This window comes from Chiloscyllium plagiosum, chromosome 30, assembly GCF_004010195.1.
Source record: "Chiloscyllium plagiosum isolate BGI_BamShark_2017 chromosome 30, ASM401019v2, whole genome shotgun sequence".
NCBI lineage: Eukaryota > Metazoa > Chordata > Chondrichthyes > Orectolobiformes > Hemiscylliidae > Chiloscyllium > Chiloscyllium plagiosum.
Genome location: NC_057739.1, coordinates 42,989,052 through 43,012,980, shown reverse-complemented (window position 1 = coordinate 43,012,980; position 23,929 = coordinate 42,989,052). Strand labels below are relative to the sequence as shown.

Here is a 23,929-nt window from a genome sequence, read left to right as displayed (position 1 = left end):
TGTATACTGTCCCCCTGAGGCGTGTATACTGTTTCCCTCTCCCACTGTCCCCCTCCCCCTGAGGAGTGTACACTGTCCCCCTGTCCCCCTCCCTCGAGGCGTGTACACTGTGCCCTCGATGTCCCTCCCATGTAAAGGCCTCTCAGAATGAGCCTCCCAGAATGTGCTCCCATCGTCCATCCCCCTGCCAGCCCTACCCTGGGGTAGGGGAAGGGAGGAGGGGGGAGGAGGGGTGTGGGTAGCCTGGGCAAACAGCTCCTTACCTGAACGGCTCGACTGAAGAAAACGCCAGCGTCTGAAGCCAACTTCTTGACGTTGAAATCCATGGCTGCTGCTGCCTGCCTGCTCCTGTCTCTCTCTCACACACACAGACACAAACTGAGCTAACAACAACCACATCCAAACCCTAGCAGCTTAACCCATCCATCTCAGCAGGCATCAGCAGGCACTGCCTCTTAAACTGGAAATAGCCTTGGACAGTGAGGTTCCCCAGCTGGTAGCTCCTTCCCTGGGCGACAGGACAGGGCACACAGGCTGGTCCCAGCCTGACCCTGTATTTGAACCTCACAGGGGTCAAACCCCTGGCAAACGAGAGAGAGAGAGAAACACCACAGAAAATGCTCAAAACCCCCTGATCTCATCCACATTCTCAGCAATCAGCCAGACAGCCTCTTAAAAGGGCAACTCCATGTACCAGTCCCTCCTCCCTCTCTCTGTAACCTGACGCCATACCCGGCTCAGGCACTGTGGCCAAGTTAGGAGGAGGGTCCCCAACAGCCCGTTAAAAGCCAGACTGTGTCAAAAACGCTGCAAAGCCTTGTGTTTTGTGATATGTGATTGTCACAGAGGATTACAGCAACAACACAAACCACTGAAGTGGGGAGCTGCTCTGAGCTGGAAAACTATAGTGTGCTCTAACTCACTGGGGGCCCAAGGTAGTTCCAGTACAATGAGGCCTTCATGATATCCCATATAGCTCCCCAGAGTCAGGCCGGTCCCGAAACATTAACCCTGTTTCTCTTCTATAATGTCTTTTCCCTAGGGTGGGAGATTTCAAGACGGTGGAGGGGGGAGGGTGTGGAAGTGCACATATTTTTAAGGTGAGAGGACAGAGATTCTAAAAAGACATGAGGGGCAATTTTTTTTTTACACAGACAGTGGTGAGGGAGTGGTGGATGTGGGCTCAGTTACAACGTTTAAAAGATATTTTGGATACGTACATGAATTGGGAAAGGTTTGGAGGGATATTGGCCAGGAGCAGGCAGGTGGGACTAGTTTAGTTTGGGATTATGGTCGGCATGGACTGGTTGGGCTGAAGGGTCTGTTTCTGTTCTGGAGTACCCTGTGCTGACAGACTTGCTGAGTTTCTCCAGCTTTCTCTGTGATTGTTTCAGACTTCCAGCATTCGCAGGAATTTATCTTAATTATGTAATTATTACTGATTGTCATTCAAGACCCACCTGGTTCACTAGTCCACTTACGGAAGGAAATCTACCGTCCGACTGTATTTGCTGCTCACAATGTCGTCACTGGGGAAACAAAGCATGGACTGTGTGATCACTTCACTGAACACTTACGTTCTGCCCACGGTCCCTGAGCTTCCCACCGCCTGCCACTTTAACAGCCCACCCCTGTCCCCTGACCAGCCTCTCTGTCCCCTGACTGTCTGCAGTGCTCCAGTGAAGCTCAGTGCAGGCTGGAAGAACAGCACCTCATTATCCACTTGAGGACCCTGCAGCCTTCTGGACTCAATATTGAGTTCAACAACTTTAGGGTCTGAGCTCTCCCACTTCATTACGCCAACCCCCACACACCAGGCCTTGTCATCACATGGTCTGCTACCACAAACTACCCACTCTCACCTGTCAATGGTCCCCATTAGCAGCTATTGATCCTCCCAGGTTGACCTTTACCTGATCTATCATGCTTCCTTCCTCAGGTCTGTGTCTCCACCTATCATTTACTCCAACCCATCTCCCCCCAACCCACCTTCAGCACTTATACCATTATCACCATCGGCAGGCCCTCACAGAGGAAGATGACTCTCTCCCCCTCCCAGGGTGAGTCTGTAGGCGGCTGTACAGACCGATGTAGCTACCGCGGGCACTGTTATACTTGGGGCAGGTGGTGGTCACGGGAAGGGGGTCATGATTTGGAGGAGACAGTGTCGGACTGGGGTGGACAAAGTTAAAAATCACACAACACCAGGTTATAGTCCAACAGGTTTAATTGGAAGCACTAGCTTTTGGAGCGCTGTTCCTTCACCAGGTGGTTGTGGGATGTTGGTGTGGCAGTGCGCCCCTTCACCAGGTGGTTGTGGGATGTTGGTGTGGCAGCGCGCCCCTTCACCAGGTGGTTGTGGGATGTTGGTGTGGCAGCGCGCTCCTTCACCAGGTGGTTGTGGGATGTTGGTGTGGCAGCGCGCTCCTTGCGTTCTTTTCTCCCGGATTCCATTTTTAGCCGAGAGCAAGTCTCGAGGTGCTCAACAACTTCCTGGATGGTGCTCCTCCACTCAGGATGGTCTTGCGCCAGTGATTCCCAAGCGTTCTGTGGGAACGCTGCACTTTACCAGTGAGGCCTTGTGGGAATACCAACCAGCTCCAATCAGTGCTGAAGCAGGGTCATTGGACCCAAAACGTTAACTCTGCTTTCTTTCCATAGATACTGCCAGACCTGCTGAGTTTTTCCATCAATTTCTGTTCTTGTTTCTGACTTCCAGCATTCTCGGTTTTTTCTGGTATTCAAAATCTGATCCCTTCTCTCGATTTCCAACAATTTACTCGGTGAGGGAATGGGATTGGATAATCTGAGTTGCTTTCTCTCTGGCCGAGAGAGATTCTGCTGACAACATTACGTGTCAGTGAAAGGTTACTTAGACTTTTAATGACCTGAATTTCTGCGGCACCTTCACTGAACAGTTAATACACTAATCAGTAAATTTTAAGAACCTTTTGGGAGATTGAAGGCAAGATGCAATTTTTATTAATTTTGGAGGCACTCAGCCATTTGTGAGGGTTCATATTTCATGGGTAGCTCCTTCACTTGCAGATGAACATTAATAACTGCAAAACTTCAATCACACACCATTATTTCTGTCTCAATTTCCAGCCCACTCTGTTAGTTACTGGTAAGTGTGATAGGAAAACCAATTCAATTCAGTAGAGTTGATAAAAACCAGCCAATAGGTTATTTATCAAAGAAATTATTAAATCAAGTGATCTGGGTCAAAACTCGAGAATTCCCTCCCTAAGGGCATTGTGGGTCAACGCACAGCAGGTGGACTGCAGCGGTTCAAGAAGGCAGCTCACCCCCCACCTTCTCAAGGGGCAACTAGGAATGGGCAATAAATACTGGGCCCAGCCAGTGACGCCGACATCCCACAAACTGAATAAATATATTTTTAAAAAGTGATCGATCCAAGTGATTCTTCCTCCTGGCAAACACAACTTTTAATAAATTTGTGCTTTGCCAACAAGACATTCTCCGAACCTATACACCGTCATATGCACTGGCTTTTCAAATCCTGGGGTTGCAGCTGGCGAGAAAATTAAATTTATATAGCAACTTTCTGAAATGCCTCAAAGCATTCCCTCTACATTGGGGGCCTGGCTGGTACTGTCCCATGAGGAAAAGCACTGACCATCCTACACACAGCAAGGTGTAACAATCAGCATTGTCCTCAATTACTCGCTAACAAGTACCATTATCCACCTCGGAAATTCTGTGTCACTGGTCATGGATTCTATGGGTCCTTGTGTGGGTGGTGATCCTGCAGCCACATCTCTGACCACTCACTGGTAAGAGTTTCAGGGAAGCAGCATTGGCCCTTGACCTTGAGATAGCTAGCATTCCCTTCTCCAGTTTATTTTCCATACTGCCTCTTGCTGATGGGTCTTCTCAAAGAATTGTGCCCCTGCAAACAGGAACTTCCTCCAAGACAGTTTCATTTGAACGAGGGTCTCCCACGCATTGACACCTACGTTCCATTTCTTGAAGGAAGCCTTCAGAGAATCTTTGAAAACTCCTTTTGTCCTCCTCTCATTCAGTTGCCTTCCTTGAACTTGGCAAAGACAATTTGCTTTGGTTGTGGGATCACAGACACCCTAAGAACAAAGGTAAAAACAATGACTGCAGATGCTGGAAACCAGATTCTGGATTAGTGGTGCTGGAAGAGCACAGCATCCGAGGAGCAAAGCCAGCCCAATGCAGTTGGTTTCGGATGACCATGGCCTTGATGCTGGTGCAGCTACTGGGTGCAACTAATATCAGGAACCTGAACGATCCCTCTCTTCAATTTCATTGCAGTTTTCAAAAATTCAGTAATAAGACCTGGTCTTGGCTGGTGGATGTTAGCTCCCTTCTTAAACTACTACAGTCCTTGGGATCTAAGAAAACCAACAATATTGTCAGGGAGGGAATTCCAGGATTCTGACCCAGTGACCGTGAAGGAACAGCGATATATTTCCAAGTCAGGATGGTGATTGGCTTGAAGGGGAGCTTGCAGGGGGTGGTGTTCCCATGTATCGAGATGGATGTGGCCGTAGGTTTGGATGGTGCTGGCTGGGGAAGTTTGCGAGTTGCTGCAGTGAATAATTTGACAGAAGCATGTCTACAATATGTAAGCTCAGTTATTGTGTATGTTCAAGAGAAAAATTCAAAGATTTCTAGGAATGAAGGAGCTTAAAAGATCTGGGGAAATGGTGTTGAGACAAGTAACCAGCCATCACCTGGAATGGGAGCATAGGCTTGGGGGCTGAATGGCCAACCCCTTGTTTCAAAGATTTTATTTTGATAGCATTCCTAACACTCCTTTAGCAGTATCTAAGGATAGGTGCATTGTTTCATGTCAATAATAGACAAGTCTCACTTTAATGTCTCATTTAAAGGACCACATCACTACCTTCGGATCTCTCCCTCAGCACTGACCCTCTGACAGTGCAGTATTCCTTCAGTGCACACCCTCCGACAGTGCAGGGCTCCCTCAGCACTGACCTTCCGACAGTGCAGGGCCCCCTCAGCACTGACCCTCCAACAGTGTGGCACTCCCTCAGCACGGACCGTCCGACAGTGCGGCACCCCCTCAGAACTGACCGTCCGACAGTGCGGCACTCCCTCAGCACTGACCATCCGATAGTGCCCGCTCCCTCAGCACTGACCCTCCGACAGTGTCCACTCCCTCAGCGCTCACCCTCCAACAGTGCCTGATCCCTAAGCACTGACCATCTGGCAGTGCCCGCTCCCTCAGCACTGACCCTCTGACAGTGCGGCGCTCCCTCAGCGCTGACCCTCCGACAATGCCCACTCCCTCAGCGCTCACCCTCCAACAGTGCCTGATCCCTCAGCACTGACTGTCGACAGTGCCCGCTCCCTCAGTACTGACCCTCCGACAGTGCCACACTCCCTCAGCAATGACCCTCCGACAGTGCCCGCTCCCTCAGCACTGACCCTCCGACAGTGCGGCACTCCCTCAGCACTGACCCTCTGACAGTGCGGCCCTCCCTCAGCACTGACCCTCCGACAGTGCCCACTCCTTCAGGACTGACCCTCCGACAGTGCCCACTCCCTCAGCACTGACCCTTTTTTTCCCTGACAATCAGTAACAGGTTTCCTGGTCATCACTAATTGATTGAATTCAAATTGCATCCTCTGGGATCTGAACGCAGGACCATGGAACATTACCTGGTTGCCTGGATTAATAGTCTCGTAGTAATACCATTAGACCATCATCTCCCAGTGTTAATGCCCCTTCCAGGTGATCCATTTAACAGCACAAATTATCCCCCACTGCCCCACCTCTCAAAGCTTCTCCCTTCCATCACCTCAACCCCTTTTACTGATGGATGAGCCTTCAGTCTGCTAGGGAGGTGGTGGTGTCATCCGAATGTCACTGGGTTTTGTTCACTCAGAGGATGTGGAGTGACTCCCACTACAGCACCTGGTGAAAGTTGACTTCAATGTGGGGGAAGACAAACATCTGAAGTAAAAAAGCTTAGTTTAATTACAGCTATCTAACCACCAGTGATTGCTGTTAAAACCCCTTCGGGTTCACTAATGTCCTTTGGGAAAGGAAATCTTCCATCCCTGCCTGGTCTGGCCTACACAAGACCCACAGCAATGAGACTGGCACTTAACTGGGCAATGGGGAATAAATGCTGGCCCAATGGTTAATAAATGCTCCTGATTTAATCTTGTGAACTCACCTTTGACCTCCTGTGCTCTAAGGGGAACAATCCTGGGTGTTGAGTCCCTCTGTGTAACTTTGTCCCTGTCTGTGCTGTTCTGTAAGTCTCCTGTGTCCCAACAAGAGATGGAAGCATATCAGATTCTGAGGGAGTTTGATAGGGTCAATGTTGGCAAGGTAATCAAAGGCAGGGACAGTGTAGGATTAAAGGGTTGCTCAGTGGTTAGCACTGCTGCCTCACAGCGCCAGAGACCAGGGTTTCATTCCAGCCTCGGGTGACTGTGTGGAGTTTGCACATTCTCCCCGTGTCTGCGTGAAATGGGGCAGGGAATTTAAAACACGGACACTGTTTCAGGACAAAGGGTTGACCCTCAGACTGAGATGAGGAGAAATTAATTGACTTTGAAGCTTGTGAATCTTTGTAACTGTCTCCCTGAGAGGGCTGCTCCATACTGAGGCAAGGATAGAGATAGTTTTAGTTTCTCGGAGAATCGAGAGACAGGGGAACAAGCCAGATTGTGAAGCCCATGCTAACCATGGTGACATTGGATGGCTGAGCAGGATTGACAGGCCGAATGATCATCCTTCTCTCCTCACTGACAAAATTCCGTTCTTGCTTTCTGTCATCTCAATGTGACTCGGGGGCATGATGGTTCAGTGGTTAGCACTGCTGCCTCACAACGCCAGGGACCCGGATTCAATTCCCGGCTCGGGCGACTGTCTGTGTGGATTAGTCATGGGTAAATGTAGGGGAATGGGTGGGTTGCTCTTCTCGGAGGGTCGGTGTGGACTTGTTGGGCCGAAGGGCCTGTTTCCACACTGTAGGGAATCTACTCTAATTCTGGGGTACAAATCTTTCACAGAGTCTGTGAACCACTCCCAGGGCTGTCCCTCTGAGTAATGTGAAGAAACCTTCGAGATTGGGCTAATTCTGTCCATGTCTCTGTCCTAGGGGGTAACTGGCTCCCTCTAGTGTTTGTGGCAGGTAGATCAACTTCATTCACCAAGTCAAGCCATCGATGGCTCTGAAAAGCCAGGAGACCAGTTATCAATGTTATCAGAGGGACCCCTGGGTCATACCCAGGGTTATACCCAGGGGTGTTACAAAGTATGCTTCTCTCCCGCGCTGAAACAATTCAAGTTAAATTCTGAAATTGTAAAGAAAATATAGGGAGGCTAATGTACTCGAACTAGGGGGCATATATAATTTTAGTGACATCACACTGTAAACATTTGCTATAAATTGTGTGTCTTACGATCTTATTCACCACAACCACCTGATGAAGGAGCAGGGCTCTGAAAGCTAGTGCTTCCAAATAAACCTGTTGGACTATAACCTGGTGTTGTGTGATTTTTAACTCAAAGTAAGGGGGGAGAGATTTGGGACCGAGTTGAGGAGGAACTTCTTCACCCAAAGGGTTGTGAATCTGTGGGATTCCCTGTCCAGTGAAGCAGTTTGAGGCTACCTCGTTGAATGTTTTTAAGGCAAAGGTAGATTTTAAACAGTAAAGGGATTAAGGATTTTGGTGAGCAGGCGGATAAGTAGAGCTGAGGCCATTGAAAGATCAGCTAGATGGTCTCCTCCTGTTCTTCATTCTTACGTTCTTATGTATAGTTCAACACAGCATTGGTGGGTACTGTATACAGTGTTGGTCCCCATATTTAAGGAAGGGAGCATATGCATTTCAGAGAAGGTCTACCCAGACTGAGACTTGATTCAAGTGGTGCTGGAAAAGCACAGCAGGTCAGGCAGCATCTGAGGAGCAGGAAAAACGATGTTACGGGCATTCCTGATGAAGGGCTTTTGCCTGAAACGTCGATTTTCCTGCTCCTCGGATGCTGCCTGACCTGCTGTGCTTTTCCAGCACCACTCTGATCTAGACTCTGGTTTCCAGCATCTGCAGTCCTTGTTTTTACCTACAGACTGAAACTTGCCATGGGCAGGTTGTCCTTATACGGAGAGTTTGGACGGACTGGGCTTGTAGCCATTAGAGGTCAGGAGAGTAAGATCTGGGCAGGGTCATGAGGAGAGGATGCTGCCTCTTGTGGGAGAATCTAGTATTACCAGTTGCTGTTAAAAATAAAGGTGTCGCTCTTTCAAGACAGTGATGAGGATTTTCTTCTCTCAATGGGTCATGAGTCTTTGGAAGATTCTTGCTAAGTAAAGGAGGGAGAGTGTAGGCAAGAATGTAGAGTATTCAGATCAACCGTGATCTTATTGAACAGCAGGGAAGATTCAAAGGGTTGATTGGCCAACTCTAGCTTCCAACTTGTCTTATGTTCATATGTGTTGGCAGGTCAGAGATATAGCAGAAAAGTCATAAAAGCAGGTACAGTGTAGGATTAAAGGGTTGTTCAGTGGTTAGCACTGCTGCCTCACAGCGCCAGGGACCTGGGTTTGATTCCAGCCTCAGGCGACTGTGTGGAATTTGCACATTCTCCCTGTGTCTGCATGGGTTTCCTTCGGTGCTCCGATTTCCTTCCACAGTCCAAAGGTGTGCAGGTTAGGGTGGCCATGCTAAATTGCCCATAGTGTTCAGGGATATGTAAACTAGGTGCAATGGTCAGAGGTAAATATAGGATAGGGGAAATGGGGCTGGGTGGGTTACTCTTCAGAGGGTCGGTATTGACTTGATGGGCTGAAGGGCCTGTTTCCACACTGTATGGATTCTATGATAACTTCAAATGATGAACTTAGAAATAGATGATGTGTCCTTCATAATAATGTCACACGATCTTTTGCAGAGACTGGGTCCCAATAACTCTGGCAGTGCAGCACTCCCTCTGTAGAACTGTCATTCTGAATTGCTTCTTCAAATGTCCAGAGTGGGGCTTGAACCCACAACATCTCTGATTCAAGATCGGAGAGTGCTACCCAGCGAGGCAGTACTGGCCTCCTTACCCTAACTGCAGCTTTGGTCAGTCCACAGGCAACAACCCTCAGAAATTCCATTGAATTTTATTTCAGGTAATCTAAGTGACCAACTTCCCTTGAATTAAGGCGCAGTTTTGGAGGATTTGAGAACTGTAAACATTACACTCTTGTTCAAATTAAAAAGTTTCAAGGATCAAGCCAGTAACTACACCACCAGGCAGTTAAACTTTGGTGATGGGGAAACTTCCAGAAACAATTATTCAGGCTAGAATTAATACTGTATGTGGAAAAGTGTGAATTGATTGGGAGGAGACAGCATGGATTGGTTAAGGGAATATTGTGTCAAATAACTTGGAGTTTTTTTGAAGAGGTAACGGATAGGGTTATGAGGGTAACACTGTATGTTTGATACAGGCCACACAATAGGCTTGAGGAATTGTACAACTGGTGGGCCAGTAGCAACATGGATACAAAACAGGCTGAGGGATAGGAAACAGAGGGTACTGAAAACACCACATGCTGGAGATCACAATGGGGTCAGACAGTATCTCTGGAGAGACACTAAACTAACATTTCGAGTCTAGGTGACTCTTCATCTAAAGTTTACTTCAGTTCGGATGAAGAGTTATCTGGACTCAAAACTTAAGCGTGCTCTCTCTCCATGGATGCTGTCTGACCCCAGTGTGATCTCCAGCATTTGTTGTCTTCAGAACAGGTTCCAGCGCCTGCAGTAATTTGTTAGGACAGGAAACAGAGAGCAATGGCCAATGGATATTTTTCGGGCCGGAGGAAGGTTTGTAGTGGAGATTCCCAGGGATCAGAATTTAGGACCCTTGTTTTTCCTGATACATATTCATTAATGATCTAGATGTTAGTCTGCAGCGGACAATTTCAAACTTTGCCTCTAACACAAAACTTGGGAGAAATGTAAACTAGAGAACTTCACAAGGACTTTAACAAGGTGATTGAATGGACAGGTAAGTTAACGGGTGAAATTCAAACCAGAGATGTGTCAGGTAATGTAACTGGGTGATATTCCTTAGAGATGACACAAAGATAAATGAAGGGACAGGTAGTGTTGAGGATGTGAGGAGGTTGAAGAAGTCTTGGACAGGCTCGGAGAGCGGGCAAAGCAGTAGCAGATGGAATACAATGTCAGAAAGTGTAAGATTATGCACATTTGAATGAAGAAGAGGCATAGACAATGCTGTAAATGGGGAAAGGCTTTGGAAATCTCAAGCACAAAAGGACTTAGCAGTTCAGGATTCTCTTCAGGTTAACATGCATGTTCAGTTGGCAGTTAGGAAAGCAAATGCAATGTTAGCATTCATTTCAAGAGGGCTAGAATACAGGAGCAGGGATGTACTGCAAGGGGCGTATAAGGCTGTGGTCAAACTGCATTTGGAATATGAGCAGTTTCTGTATCTAAGGAAGATGTGCTAGCATTGGTTTGGGGAGTGGGGAGGGGCGGGGGCGGGATTCCAGAAGAGGTTTACAAGAATGTTCTGTGGGATGAAGGCTTTGTCATAGGGAGTGGTTGAGGACTTTGGGCCTGTATTCAATTGAGTTTAGAAGAATGGGGGGGGGGGGGAAATCTGTTTGAAATGTACAGAATACTGAAAGGCCTGGATAGAGTGGACATGGAGAAGATGATTCCTCTAGTAGGAGACACCAGGACCCAAGGCACAGCCTCAGAGTGAAGGGACAATCCTTTTCTACTGGGATAAAGAGTAATTTCTTCAGCTAGAGGTGGTGAATCTGTGGAACTCGTTCCCACATAGGGCTGTGGAGGGCAAGTCGTTGAGTGTCTTTAAGACAGGTAGGTTCTTGATTAATAAGGGAAATAATGGTTACAGGGAGAAGGCAGGAGAATGGGGTTGAGAAACATGACCTAATGGCAGGGTAGACTCAATGGGCTGAATGGCTAATTATATTAGATTCCCCTACAGTGTGGAAAAAGGCTCTTCGGCCCAACAAGCCCACAACGACCCTCCGAAGAGTAATCCACCCAGACCCATTTCCCTCTGACTGATACACCTAACACTATGGGCAACTTAGCATGGCCAATTCACCTGACCTGCACATCTCTGAATTGTGGGAAGAAACCGGAGCACCTGGAGGAAATCTATACAGACACGGGGAGAATGTGCAAACTCCACACAGTGGCCTGAGGCTGGAATTGAATCTGGTTCCCTGATGCTGTGAGGCAGCAGTGCTAACCACTGAGCCACTGTGCCACCCCAGTGGCTCCTCTTAATTCTCCTCCTATACCTTATGATACAAAGGAGATATGGAGGCAGTATAAAATAAGGGTACTATGCTACAGGATCAGGGAAATCTACATGACACGTACACGTAAAATAGCAGAATGGGTAGAAAGTGCTGTTGATATGGGGGGAGGTTAAGATGAACTTGTTTAAGAAACTGATTCAACCTCAGCTGAAGTACTGTATATGAAACTGGCTGTATTGCAATAGGAGGAACGTGAATGCTTTGGGGAGAGTGCAGAAGCGATTTACAACAATGGTTCCAGGCAGTTATGAGGATAGATTGGGAGAAATTGGGACTGTTTCCCCTGGAGAGGAAAAGGCTAAGAGGAGATTTGATTGAAGACAGATCAAACGCAGGCATAAGGGTTTGAGTAGCCGATGAGCTGAGGCACAGGCAGAGACAGATACCAGGTCATCCGGTTGGGGCCGTCAGATATAAACTTCCTCCAAATATTTTGGTGCATTATTTTCAAGTCTCCTGCTTGTGAAACGTTCAGGTGCCCTCAGTGTCAGGTGGCTCTCTCAGGCAGATGTGAAATGGACACCATGTTGAAGGACAGCGCACGGGATCCTTTCTGATATCCTGGTCAATATTTGATTCCTATCCTTCAATAAACATCCCAAAATCAGATTAGGAGCAAATTATTACAAGTGCTGGAATCTGGACTGAAAACAAAAAGTGCTGGAGATCACAGCGGGTCAGACAGAATCCATGGAGAGAGAGCAAGCTAACGTTTCGAGTCTAGATGAGTCTATCGGAGCTGAGGTTAGCTGTGGAAGGGGCAGCATTTGTGCTATAGTTGGGGGGGGGGAGGGGGGCGGGATTGGGGTGGTGGGGGGGGGGGGGGGGGGGGCGTGTGGAGTGCTGAGGGAGAAAGAATGTTGATGGTGCAAAAACAGATTACCTGGTCATTACCACATCTCAATTCGTGGAAGTGATCTGTGCACAAGTTGGCTGACACATTTTCTACATTGTAAGAGTATACATTGGCGGTGAAGTAGTTGGCAAGATCCTGTGGATTACTGTCTGGTTAAACCATACTGTTAAGTTTGTACATGCTTTTTATTTCAGGTTCAGAAGAAAGAGGTGGTTGTATTAATGGTTGAGCACATATATAGAGGAACAGGCTCTTGTGGCACAGTGGTAGTATCCCTGTCTCCGAGCCAGGAGGCCCAGGTTCTAGTCCCACCTGCTCCAGAGGTGTATAACAAATTCCTTGAACATATTGGTCAGGAAGCCATCCGTAGATAGGGGAGTATCTGTCCCACTGTGAGTGGAAGAACTGTAAGACTGAGTAGTCAATAAACTACAGTCACAAAGGAAGGTGTTTTGGTTTCTGTCTCATAGACTGACATGAATCCTGACTGGCAGTGAATGGTGTTCAATAAATGCAAGTCTCTCCCTTTTTCGATCAGATTGATTGCACCTGAAAATACCAGAACAACAATAGGGGTGGGAAAAAAACCAATTTAATTCACCAGATTTTGCATTTACATTTTCAAATACTATACAATTTATTAAATCAGTTATTCGCACAGTGTGAATTCATTATACATGATGCCTGAGTGTTCACGTTCATATTTTACAAATGCACTAAATCCTCACAATTCTGAACCCACAATTCCCTCGGCCACAATGAAGAGTGCTACTGTTTGAGCCAGATTGGCACCTGACCCTACACTTGGCCTGTGGATTGTTACATGTTCTATGGTTGAATGAAGGTATATTACAAGTCACATGATTTAAAGAGGATGGATTTCAAAGTCATGTGGTTTTGTACAAGTGTTGTGACAAATTGTGGAATCCTATCAGATCAGGTAAACATGGTGCAGTATGATCCATTGGGGCTTTGTGTGGTCCCATGGGCTTGCAATGTAAGTCATAAGGGACAGTATCCAGCGCCTCCCTATAGAGTCATAGAGTTGTTATAGTACTAAAGGAAGCCATTTGGCCCATCAAGGCCCTGCCAGCTCTCTGGGTAATAACCAGTCAATCCTACACTCCACTCTCTCCCACTAGCCTTGCAAGTTTATTTCCCTCGAGTGTCGATCTAATATCAGTTTAAATCTTTGACCATCTCCATTTCCACCAGATTCGAAGGTAGTGAGTTCATTAGCGCCCCTCTTCCTCACACATCCCCCTCATTACTTGCCAAAAACCCTGACACCTGATTTCATGGATTATCTGACAGCAGGGACAGTTCCCCTAGCCAAACTTGTTTTAATTCTGTCACAGTCCTGCCTGGTTTGTGATACAGAGTGACACTAACATTGTCTAAGGTTACCATGAAGGACTCTCCTTCTCACACTCTCCTCTCACCTGAGGTGGGGTGGCTCAGGTCAAACCATCAGCAGTCAGCTCTGTCTCTCTCTCTAGAGAGCAGCTCTATGATCCAGCAGGATACCCTGACTTTACCTTTCATCTGTCCAGCTCCATTAAATCACTTCAGGGAGAACAAACCCAGCTTCTCCTCACCCTGGGAAGCATTCTGGTGAATACCCCTCTGCACACTCCCATTCTGCTCAAAACATCACCACCCAGAACTGGACACAACCCTCGAATCGTGGCCTACAACGTTGTACAGGGTCAGCCTGACTTCTCTCAGTTGGCCAAGTTGGTGGGAGAGTCCTGATCGCCAATGAACATTGCTGGAGAAACTCAGCAGGTCTGGCAGCACCTGTGGAGAGAAAGCAGAGTTAATGTTTTGAGTCCGGTGAGTCTTCGTCAGAACCAGTTCACTGAGCTCGAAATGTTAACTCTGTTTCTCTCTCCACAGTGCTGCTGGACCTGCTGAGTTTCTCCAGCAGTTTCTGTTCTTGTTCCAGATCTCCAGCACCCACAGTTTTATGTTTTATTGAAATGAACATCCAATGGGCTTCCCAGGAGTGGGGTTAGACTTAAAGCAATCGGTGAGTGTTTAATGGGGCACGTGGAGCCCATTGACTGAGGGAGTGACCCACTCCCTCCAGCCTCCTCCTGTGCAAACCAAACTGACTCCCAGCCAAAGATACTACTAATGCTCCCTCGGGGCAACCTCTTATTGTCCCCGTCTCTCTCTAATCCCAGTTTATTCGATGGACCCTGCAACTGAAGCAGTAACTCCCAAATACTAGTGTAAACATTAGCGAGTCCTCACAGCTCCTGACTAGGTCTGACAATTGCCACTCAGGTGGTTTATCTTTTAACTAGACTGTCCAAAACCTTAGAATCTCCCATCCCAGGAGGAGGCCACTCATCCCAATGTTTCTGTGGTACCTTTTTGAAAGAGCTCTCCAATTATTCCCGCTGGTCTGCCCTTTCCCCCATCGCCTTGCTGTCACTTCCTTTTCAAGTATTTCTCCTGTTCTGAAGCTGCTCTCACCGCCCTGCCAGGCAGCACGTTCCAGATCATCATCAATTGGTTTGTAAAATACCTCCCTCCTGCCTCTGCTTGTTACAGGGACTGGGGTGTACAAAGAGCTGTAAGACTGAGTAGTTAATAAACTCTACCTACACAGAGAGGCACCTCGTTTTCTGTCCTGCCGACTGGTATGGATGCAGGTTGGTATGTTTAAGTGTTAAAGCAGAGAGTCCAAGCCAGGTTCAATGTCTGTACTGGTTACCGTGGTGAATGAGGACTGCAATATAAAGAGGCAATCATTGTCACTTTGGCATCATGTGACACAGGCATGTCTATCAATGAGGTTTACAATTAACTGTCCAAATGAAAAACCCTCAAACCAGATTCCATTCCCTCACTTACCCATGAAGTGGGTTCAGTTTCACTAACTCAGCCCTGGTTAAACTGTTACTCACAGTCCGGGGATAGGATTGGTTTCACTAACTCAGCCCTGGTTAAACTGTTACTCACAGCCCGGGGATAGGATTGGTTACACTAACTCAGCCCTGGTTAAATCATTACACACAGCCTGGGGGTAGGATTGGTTTCACTAACTCAGCCCTGGTTAAATCATTACCCACAGCCCAGGGGTAGGATTGGTTTCACTAACTCAGCCTGGTTAAACTGTTACTCACAGCCTGGGGATAGGATTGGTTTCACTAACTCAGCCCTGGTTAAACTGTTACTCACAGCCCGGGAGTAGGATTGGTTTCACTAACTCAGTCCTGGTTAATCAGTTACTCTCAGCCCGGGGGGCAAGATTAGTTTCACTAACTCAGTCCTAGTTAAACAGTTACTCTCAGCCCGGGGGTAGGATTAGTTTCACTAACTCAGTCCTGGTTAAACAGTTATTCTCAGCCCGGGGGTAAGATTAGTTTCACTAAATCAGTCCTAGTTAAACAGTTACTCTCAGCCCGGGGGTAAGATTAGTTTCACTAACTCAGCCCTGGTTAAACAGTTACTCTGAGCCCGGGGGTAAGATTAGTTTCACTAACTCAGTCCTGGTTAAACAGTTATTCTCAGCCCGGGGGGTAGGATTAGTTTCACTAACTCAGCCCTGGTTAAACAGTTACTCTGAGCCCGGGGGTAGGATTAGTTTCACTAACTCAGCCTTGGTTAAACAGTTACTCACAGCATCAATGAAGCGGCTGAGATCTTTCTTTGAAATCTTCTGAACCAATCTGCTCCGAGACGTTGCCACATGTCTCTGGAGCAAGTGGGACTTCAACCTCCTGGCTCAGAGGTAGGGGTCATTACCACCATGCCACCCTCTGAGTTGCCCCCTTGTGGAGGAATTCCTTTCTCCCCAACCCGCCCCCATGAGTTGATGTGCCGGAAGCATGGACAGGTTCACCTTTTGACAGGCTGGATAATGCTCTTGACCCAGACGTGGAGAGATTTGGGGGAAGAGAGAGCTGACGAGGGTAACTCAGCTGGATGTGGTTTTTCTGATTATATACAGCAATGAAAACAAAACCATTGTTTATACATGTTACGGAGCAGTGATTAGGTATGTACTTTATACTTGGCCTAGAACTCAACAGTAATGCTCAGCAGCGCACCCCCCCCCCCCACCCCACAGTGATGAGGGTAGACAGAGGGATCATGCAAAGGTCAGGCAGCTTCCCCATGCACTCCTGAGGGCTGCAGACATCTCCAAACGCCAGCGCTAGTGCCAGGGTTTGTGAGCGAGTGATGGATGGAGCCTATGTCTGCTGCTATCTCAGCTCCAGACCAGTGTCCCCTCGGCCGTGGGACCCAGCCGTACACTGCCCAGTGTAGTGCCTCCCCTCCCGATAACCCATCCCCAATTCCAGCACCTTCTGTCAAGACACTGACTGCACACGGTCACGGGACCGGGGTTGGGTGCGGGGGGAGTGGAGAGAGCCCCCACCCTCCCCTGGCTCTCTCCTCGTCTGAAAATCCCAGCTGTCTCCAGATGGTCCTCCCCGTCAGCCCGTCTCGCCCAACCCCTCCCCACCAGATCTGGCACCCTACACTGTGTGGTCCTCTACCCACTGGCACAGTCGCTTTGCGTATTGGTCAGGGCTGACGGTGGAGAAGGATTGACCGCGGTACCGGATGGACTTCCACAGGTGTTCCAGCTTCTTGCGGAAGCCGTACACGGTGAAGATGTCGATGATGCCCACAAAGTAGCGGGACTGCGCCCCGTCGATGACGTGCAGAGAGTTCCGGAAGTTGGGCAGAAGCCGGCGGTTCTGGGTGGCCGGGTCTGCTTTGTCGAGCTCCGAGCTGCCGGTGCTGTCAGGCCCCGCGGTCGCGGTGGGCCCGGGGATCTCCTTGACATGGCACTCGTCTGTGCCACTCACTGTCTCAGCTACCAGCACTGCCGTATCCTCTTCCACCAGCCCTGGCACCGGACTACCCACCGAGGCTGTGGGGCTAGCTCCACTTACCATGGACCTGCACGGGAGAGATGGAGAGAGGAAAGTCTAATATTACACAAAGCCTAATACTACCTCGAGAGCTTTGAGTCACATCATGTACTTTGTTGAGGTCTAACACAGAGAAAATAGGAGCAGGAGTAGGCCATTCAGCCCATTGAGCCTGCTCTGTCATTCAATACGGTCATGGCCAATCACCCATCTCAGGCCTCGGTTCCTGCTTTTTCCCCTTACCCTTTGATCCCTTTAGCCTGAAGAACTATAGAACATAGAAAAATACAGCGCAGAACAGGCCCTTCGCCCCTCGATGTTGTGGCGACCTGTGAATTAATCTAAGCCCATCCCCCTACACTATCCCATCATCATCCATGTGCTTATCCAAGGATTGTTTAAATGCCCCTAATGTGGCTGAGTTGGCTACATTGGCAGGCAAGGAATTCTGTGCCCTTACCATTCTCTGAGTAAAGAACCTGCCTCTGACATCTGTCTTAAATCTATCACCCCTCAATTTGTAGCTACGCCCCCTCATACAAGCTGACGTCATCATCCTAGGGAAAAAACTTCCACTGTCTACCCTATCTAATCCTCTATTAGATATTGTATGTCTCTATTAAATCCCCTCTTGTCCTTCTTCTTTCCAATGAGAACACACCCAAGTCCCTCAGCCTTTCCTCATAAGACCTTCCCTCCAGACCAGGCAACATCCTGGTAAATCTCCTATGCACCTTTTCCAATGCTTCCACATCCTTCCCATGATGGAGCGACCAGAACTGTACACAATATTCCAAGTGAGGCCGCAGTAACATTTTGTATAGTTGCAGCATGACATTGCGGTTCTGGAACTCAATCCCTCTACTAATAAAACCTAACACTTCTTAACAGCACTATCAACCTGGGTGGCAACTTTCAGGGATCTATTTACATGGACACCAAGATCCCCCTGCACATCCACACTACCAAGAATCTTTCCATTGACCCAGTATTCTGTTATTCTTCCCAAAGTGAATCACCTCACAGTTATCTGCATTGAACTCCATTTGCCACCTCTCAGCCCAATTCTGCAGTTTATCCAAGTTGCCCTGCAACCTGAAACATTCTTCCACACTGTCCACTACGCCACCGACTTTAGTGTCATCTGCAAACTTACTAACCCATCCACCTATGCCTGCATCTAAGTCATTTATAAAAATGACAAACAGCAGTGGTCCTAAAACAGACCCATGTGGCACAGCACTAGTAACCGGACTCCAGGCTGAATATTTTCCATCAACACCACTCGCTGCCTTCTTTTAGAAATGATTTGAAGATGCTGGTATTGGACTGGGGTGTACAAAGTTAAAAATCACACAACACCAGGTTATAGTCAAACAGGTTTATTTGGAAGCACTAGCTTTTGGAGCGCTGCCCCTTCATCAGGTGGTTGTGGAGGAGCAGTGCTCCGAAAGCTATTGCTTCCATTTAAAACTATTGGACCATAACCTGGTGTTGTGTGATTTTTAACTTCTTTCAGAAAGCCAGTTTCTAATCCAAACTGCTAAATCAACCTCAATCCCATGACTCTCCATTTTTTCCTTATGGAACCTTATCAAAGGTTTTACTGAAGTCCACGTATACCACATCAACTGCCCTACCCTCATCCATACGCTTGGTCACCTTCTCAAAAAACTCAGTGAGGTTTGTGAGACATGACCTGCCCTTGACAAAACCAGGTTGACTATCTGAAATCAAATTGTTTCTTGCTGGATGATTATAAATCCTATCTCTTATAATTCTTTCCAAAACTTTTCCGACAAGAGATGTAAAGCTCACTGGTCTATAATTATCTGGGTTATCTCTGCTGCCCTTCTTAAACAAGGGCACAACATTTGCAATCCTCCAGTCCTCTGGTACTAAACCTGTAGACAATGACGACCCAAAGATCAAAGCCAAAGGCTCCACTGTCTCCTCCCCAGCTTCCCAGAGAATCCTCGGATAAATTCCATCCAGCCAGGGACTTGTCTACTTTCACTCCTTCTAGAATTGATAACACCTCTTCCTTACTAACCTCGATCCTTTCGAGTCTAATATCTCGTACCTCATTCTTCTCCTCTACAATATTCTCCTTTTCCTGAGTGAAAACCGATGAGAAATATTCATTTAGCCCCTCTCCGATCTCCACAGGGTCCACACACAACTTCCGACTTCTCTCTTTGACTGGCCCTATTCCTACCCTAGTCATCCTTTTATTCCTCACATACCTATAGAAAGCTTTAGGGTTCTCCTTTATTTTATTTGCTAAAGACCGGTCATGTCCTCTTTGCTCTTCTTAATTCTCTCGTTAAATCCTTCTGAGCTGATCTATAACCCTCCATCACCCCATCTGAACCATCTTGCCTCATCAACACATAAGCCTCCCTCTTCTGCTTAACAAGAGATGAAATTTCTATGCTAAACCACTGTTCCCTTACCTTATCACCTCCTCCCTGCCTGACAGGGACATACCTATCAAGGACATGCAATATCTGTTCCTGAAACCAGCTCCACATTTCGATTGTCTGTATTCCCTGCATTTTGCTACCCCATTCTATGCATCCTTATTCTTGCCTAATCGCATTATAATTGCCCTTGCCCCATCGATAACTCTTGTCCTGTGGCATGTACCTATCCCTTTCCATCGCTAAACTAAACGTAACTGAATTATGATCACTCTCTCCAAAGTGCTCATCTACGACTAAATCAAACACCTGGCCTGTTCATTACCAAGCACCAGATCCAGTGTGGCCTCCCCTCTTGTCGGCCCCTCAACATAGTGTCAGGAAACCCTCCTGTACACATTGGACTAAAACTGATCCATCCGACATACTGGAATTATAGCATTTCCAGTCAAAGTTAGGGAAGTTAAAGTCCCCCATAATGACCACCCTGTTCCTTTCACTCCTACTCAGAATCATTTTGCCAATCGTCTCCTCCACCTCCCTGGAACTCTGCGGAGGCCTATAAAAATACTCCCAGCAGTGTGACCTCTCCTTTCCTGTTTCTAACCTCAGCCCATATCACCTCAGCAGATGAGTCCTCGTCGAAAGTTCTTTCATCCACTGTTATACTGTCCTTGACTAACAAGGCCACACCTCCCCTTCTTTTACCGCTTTGCCTGTTCTTAATGAAAGATCTAAACCCTGGAACCTGCAACATCCATTCCTCACCCTGCTCTGTCCATGTCTCCGAAATGGCCACAACATTGAAGTCCCAGGTACCTAACCATGCTGCAAGCTCACCTACCTTATTTCGGATACTTCTGGCATTGAAGTAGACACACTTCAAACCAGCTTGCTGTCTACCAGCACATTCCTGTGACCGTGAATTCCTGTCCATGCCTCTTTACTCTCATCGTCCTGTGCACTGGAACTAACCTTGGGTTCCCATTCCCCTGCTGAGCAAGTTTAAACCCACCTGAATATCTAACTCCTTGAAAACATTCAATGCCTCAACTGCTTTCTGTGGCAGAGAATTCCGCACACTCACCCCTCTCTGGGGAAAGACATCACTCCCCATCTCTGTCCGAAAGGGCCTACCCCATATCCTTAAACTGTAGCTCTTGGTTCTGCACTCCCTGGTCATTGGGAACATCGTTCCTGCGGCGAAAGTGGTTACTGCAGATGCTGGAAACCAGAGTCTGATGAAAGGCTTTTGCCCAAAACGTCGATTTTCCTGCTTCTTGGTTGCTGCCTGACCTGTTGTGCTTTTCCAGCACTACTCTAACATTGTTCTTGTGTTAACCCTGTAGATTCCTGTTAGAATTTTATAAGTTTCTATGAAATCTCTCCTTCATTCTTCCAAACTCCAGTGAATATAGCCCTCACTGATCCAGTCTCTCTTCAGATGTCAATCCTCCCTTTGGGGTAATCTTCATTAGCGAGAGCCACCAACACCTATCCATGGCAGGAAGGATTGTGGAAAACAGGAGGTCACTCACACATCCCTTCTGTCAAAAGGCAGGCTCTGAATGACTGTGGTGCATGTGGTCCTGGTGAAATGGGTTCATAGAGTCATAGATGTGTACAGCAGACAGACCTTTCGGTCCAACTCTAGCGAGAGCCACCAATACCTATCCATGGCAGGAAGGATTGTGGAAAACAGGAGGTCACTCACACATCCCTTCTGTCAAAAGGCAGGCTCTGAATGACTGTGGTCCTGGTGAAATGGGTTCATAGAGTCATAGATGTGTACAGCAGACAGACCCTTCGGTCCAACTCATCCATGCCAACCAGATATTCTAATTTAATTTTATCCCATTTGCCAGGCTTTGGCCCATATCCCTCTAAACCCTTCCTGTTCATGTACCATCCAGATGCCTTTTAAATGCTGTAATTGTACCAGCCTTCATCACTTCCTCTGGTAGCTCATTCCATACACTCATTACCCTCTGTGCGAAAACATTGCCCCTTAGGTCCCTTTTAAATCTTTCCCCTCTCACCTTTAACCTATGCTCTCTAGGTTTGGACTCTGCCACCCTGGGGAAAAGACCTTGGCCAAACTGGGGTCCCTGCACTGCCAAGCATCACCTCTGGAGCCCTGAGTACAAACCCAACAAGCACTTGTGGAAAGGCAGAGACAATGCTGTACATTACTGAGGAGTGTCAACTCAGCAATGGACTAATCACCTTCAACTCAGCAAAAGAGGTGATCTCTTGGCTCTGGGGATTTAAATAAATAATGAATTGGTCACAGAATATGCAAGAGAAACTCTTATTCAAGATGGTGGCCATGGGACATTTCATGTCCATCCAATAGGGCACCCAGTCCGATGTCTCACCCACATGATGGTGCCCTCTGTCAGTGCAGTACCTCCTTGGTACTGACCTTACTGTCACCCTGGAATCTATACTCAAGATCTTCGAACTCACAACCGCCAACTCAGAAACAAGATGCTAACCACTGAGGAGGAAGATATTGGGATGTGGCACAGAAAGAGGCCATTCATTTGCCATGGTGCTGAAAGTCATTAATACATACTTTCATGAGTGGGGCGGCACGGTGGATCAGTGGTTAGCACTGCTGCCTCACAGCACCAGGGACTTGGGTTCGATTCCAGCCTCGGGTGACTGTCTGTGTGGAGTTTGCACATTCTCCCTGTGTCTGCGTGGGTTTCCTCTGGGTGCTCCAGTTTCCTCCTGCAGTCTGTGGATGTGCGGGTCAGTATGGATTGGCCATAGTGTTCAGGGATGTGCACGCTAGGTGGGTTAGTCATGGGAAATGCAGGGTTAGAGGGTAAGGGTGTGGGTCTGACTGGTATGCACTGAGGTTCAGTGTGGACTTGATGGGCTTAATGGCCTGCATCCATGCTGTAAGGTCCTATGATTAGGAGATGGAAGGAGCCATTCCCTGGGAAAGGGGCCAGTTCCTAACTATCCACTTACTTCTTAGTGCGGAGAATGATGTTTGCAAAGGACCAGCTTTGGCGACGCTCATCGAGATGCAGGGGCTGGTGGGCTACCAGGAGGCTGTAGTCCAGGACGTTGAGGCTTCTCAGATACTCCGTGTCAACGTTCATCTGCCGAACCAGCCAGGACCGCTGCTGATCTGTAACAGAACACATCGAGAATCCAGAACAGCACAGAAAGAAAATTTAACAATACCAATACTGCCCGACGTTTATAGGCTCAGCACCTCACCAACAGCATAAAGGGAGTTGTTTCTTTTATGATTCACTCATGGAACGTCGCTGGCTGGGCCCAGCATTTACTGCCTGTCCCTAGTTGCCCCTTGAGAAGGTGGGGGTGAGCTGCCTTCTTGAACCACTGTGGGTTGACCCACAATGTCCTTAGTATGAGAATTCCGAGATTATGACCCAGCGACAGTGAAGGAACGGTGATATATTTCCAAGTCCAGTATAGTGAGTGGCTTGGAGGGGAAGTTGCAGGGAATGGTGTTCCCATGTATCTGATACCCCTGTCCTTCTAGACAGAAATGGTTGTGTATTTGGAAGGTGCTGCCTGAGGATCTTTGATGAATATCTGTAGTCCATCTTGTAGATAGTACACAGTGCTGCTACTGAGCATTGGTGGAGGAGGGAGTTAACATTTAAAGTGGTGGAGGTGGACCTGTTTGGTCCTCATTGGTGCCCAGAGTTTGAGAGCTGAACTCACCCAGGCAAGTGAAGAGTATTCTATTATCCTCCTGACTTGTGCCTTGTAGATGCGGGATGGGGCAGGGGGTAAAGTGGGAGGGTTGTCAGGAAGTGAGTTACTCACCACAGAGTTCCCAATCTGTAAGTTGCTCTAGGAACCACTATTTATATGGTCAGTGCAGCGCATATATATTAATGTTATATGCTCATTATATCATTAAAAACATACTGTGTTATAGACCAGTCCAATCTTTAACAGTGGACTCCCATCTTACTCAGTTAGGTAAAAACAATGACTGCAGATGCTGGAAACCAGATTTTGGATCAGTGGTGCTGGAAGAGCACAGCAGTTCAGGCAGCATCCGACGAGCAGCAAAATCGACGTTTCGGGCAAAAGCCCTTCATCAGGAATAAAGGCAGAGAGCCGGAAGCGTGGAGAGATAAGCTAGAGGAGGGCTCCCTCACCACCAGACGCCTGGAGGAAGAACGCCTCATCTTCGGCCTCGGAATACTTCAACCCCAGGGCATCAATGTGGACTTCAGCAGCTTCCTCATTTCCCCTTCCCCCACCTCATCCTAGTTTCAAACTTCCAGCTCTGTACTGTCCCCTTGACTTGTCCGGACTTGTCAGACCTGCCTAGCTCCTTTTCCACCTATCCACTCCACCCTCTCCTCCCTGACCTATCACCTTCATCTCCTCCCCCACTGACCT

At 47.8% G+C, this 23,929-nt stretch overlaps 2 protein-coding genes across 3 annotated transcripts in view; both read right to left on the bottom strand.

Moving 5' to 3' along the window:
- LOC122564622 (endophilin-B2-like) overlaps nt 1-634 on the bottom strand; it is a 92,506-nt gene extending 91,872 nt beyond the window's left edge. The window contains exon 1 of the mRNA XM_043719711.1: nt 264-634. Coding sequence (XP_043575646.1) covers nt 264-326 — 63 coding nt within the window. The 5' untranslated portion in view covers nt 327-634. The remainder of the gene's footprint in view (nt 1-263) is intronic.
- Nucleotides 635-12,782: 12,148 nt separating this feature from the next.
- Nucleotides 12,783-23,929, bottom strand: part of pip5kl1 (phosphatidylinositol-4-phosphate 5-kinase-like 1) — a 60,454-nt gene continuing 49,307 nt past the window's right edge. Inside the window, exons 9-11 of one of the 2 annotated variants that reach the window (XR_006316051.1) lie at nt 22,508-22,670; nt 14,821-17,130; nt 12,783-14,004 (exon numbers count right to left, since the gene is read on the bottom strand). Coding sequence is in view for 1 of the 2 variants with exons in the window: in XM_043720540.1 (XP_043576475.1) it covers nt 16,701-17,130; nt 22,508-22,670 (593 nt within the window). In the remaining variant the exon portion in view is untranslated. Of the gene's footprint in view, nt 17,131-22,507; nt 22,671-23,929 lie in introns of both variants that reach the window. The other variant, XM_043720540.1, reaches the window with a different exon arrangement.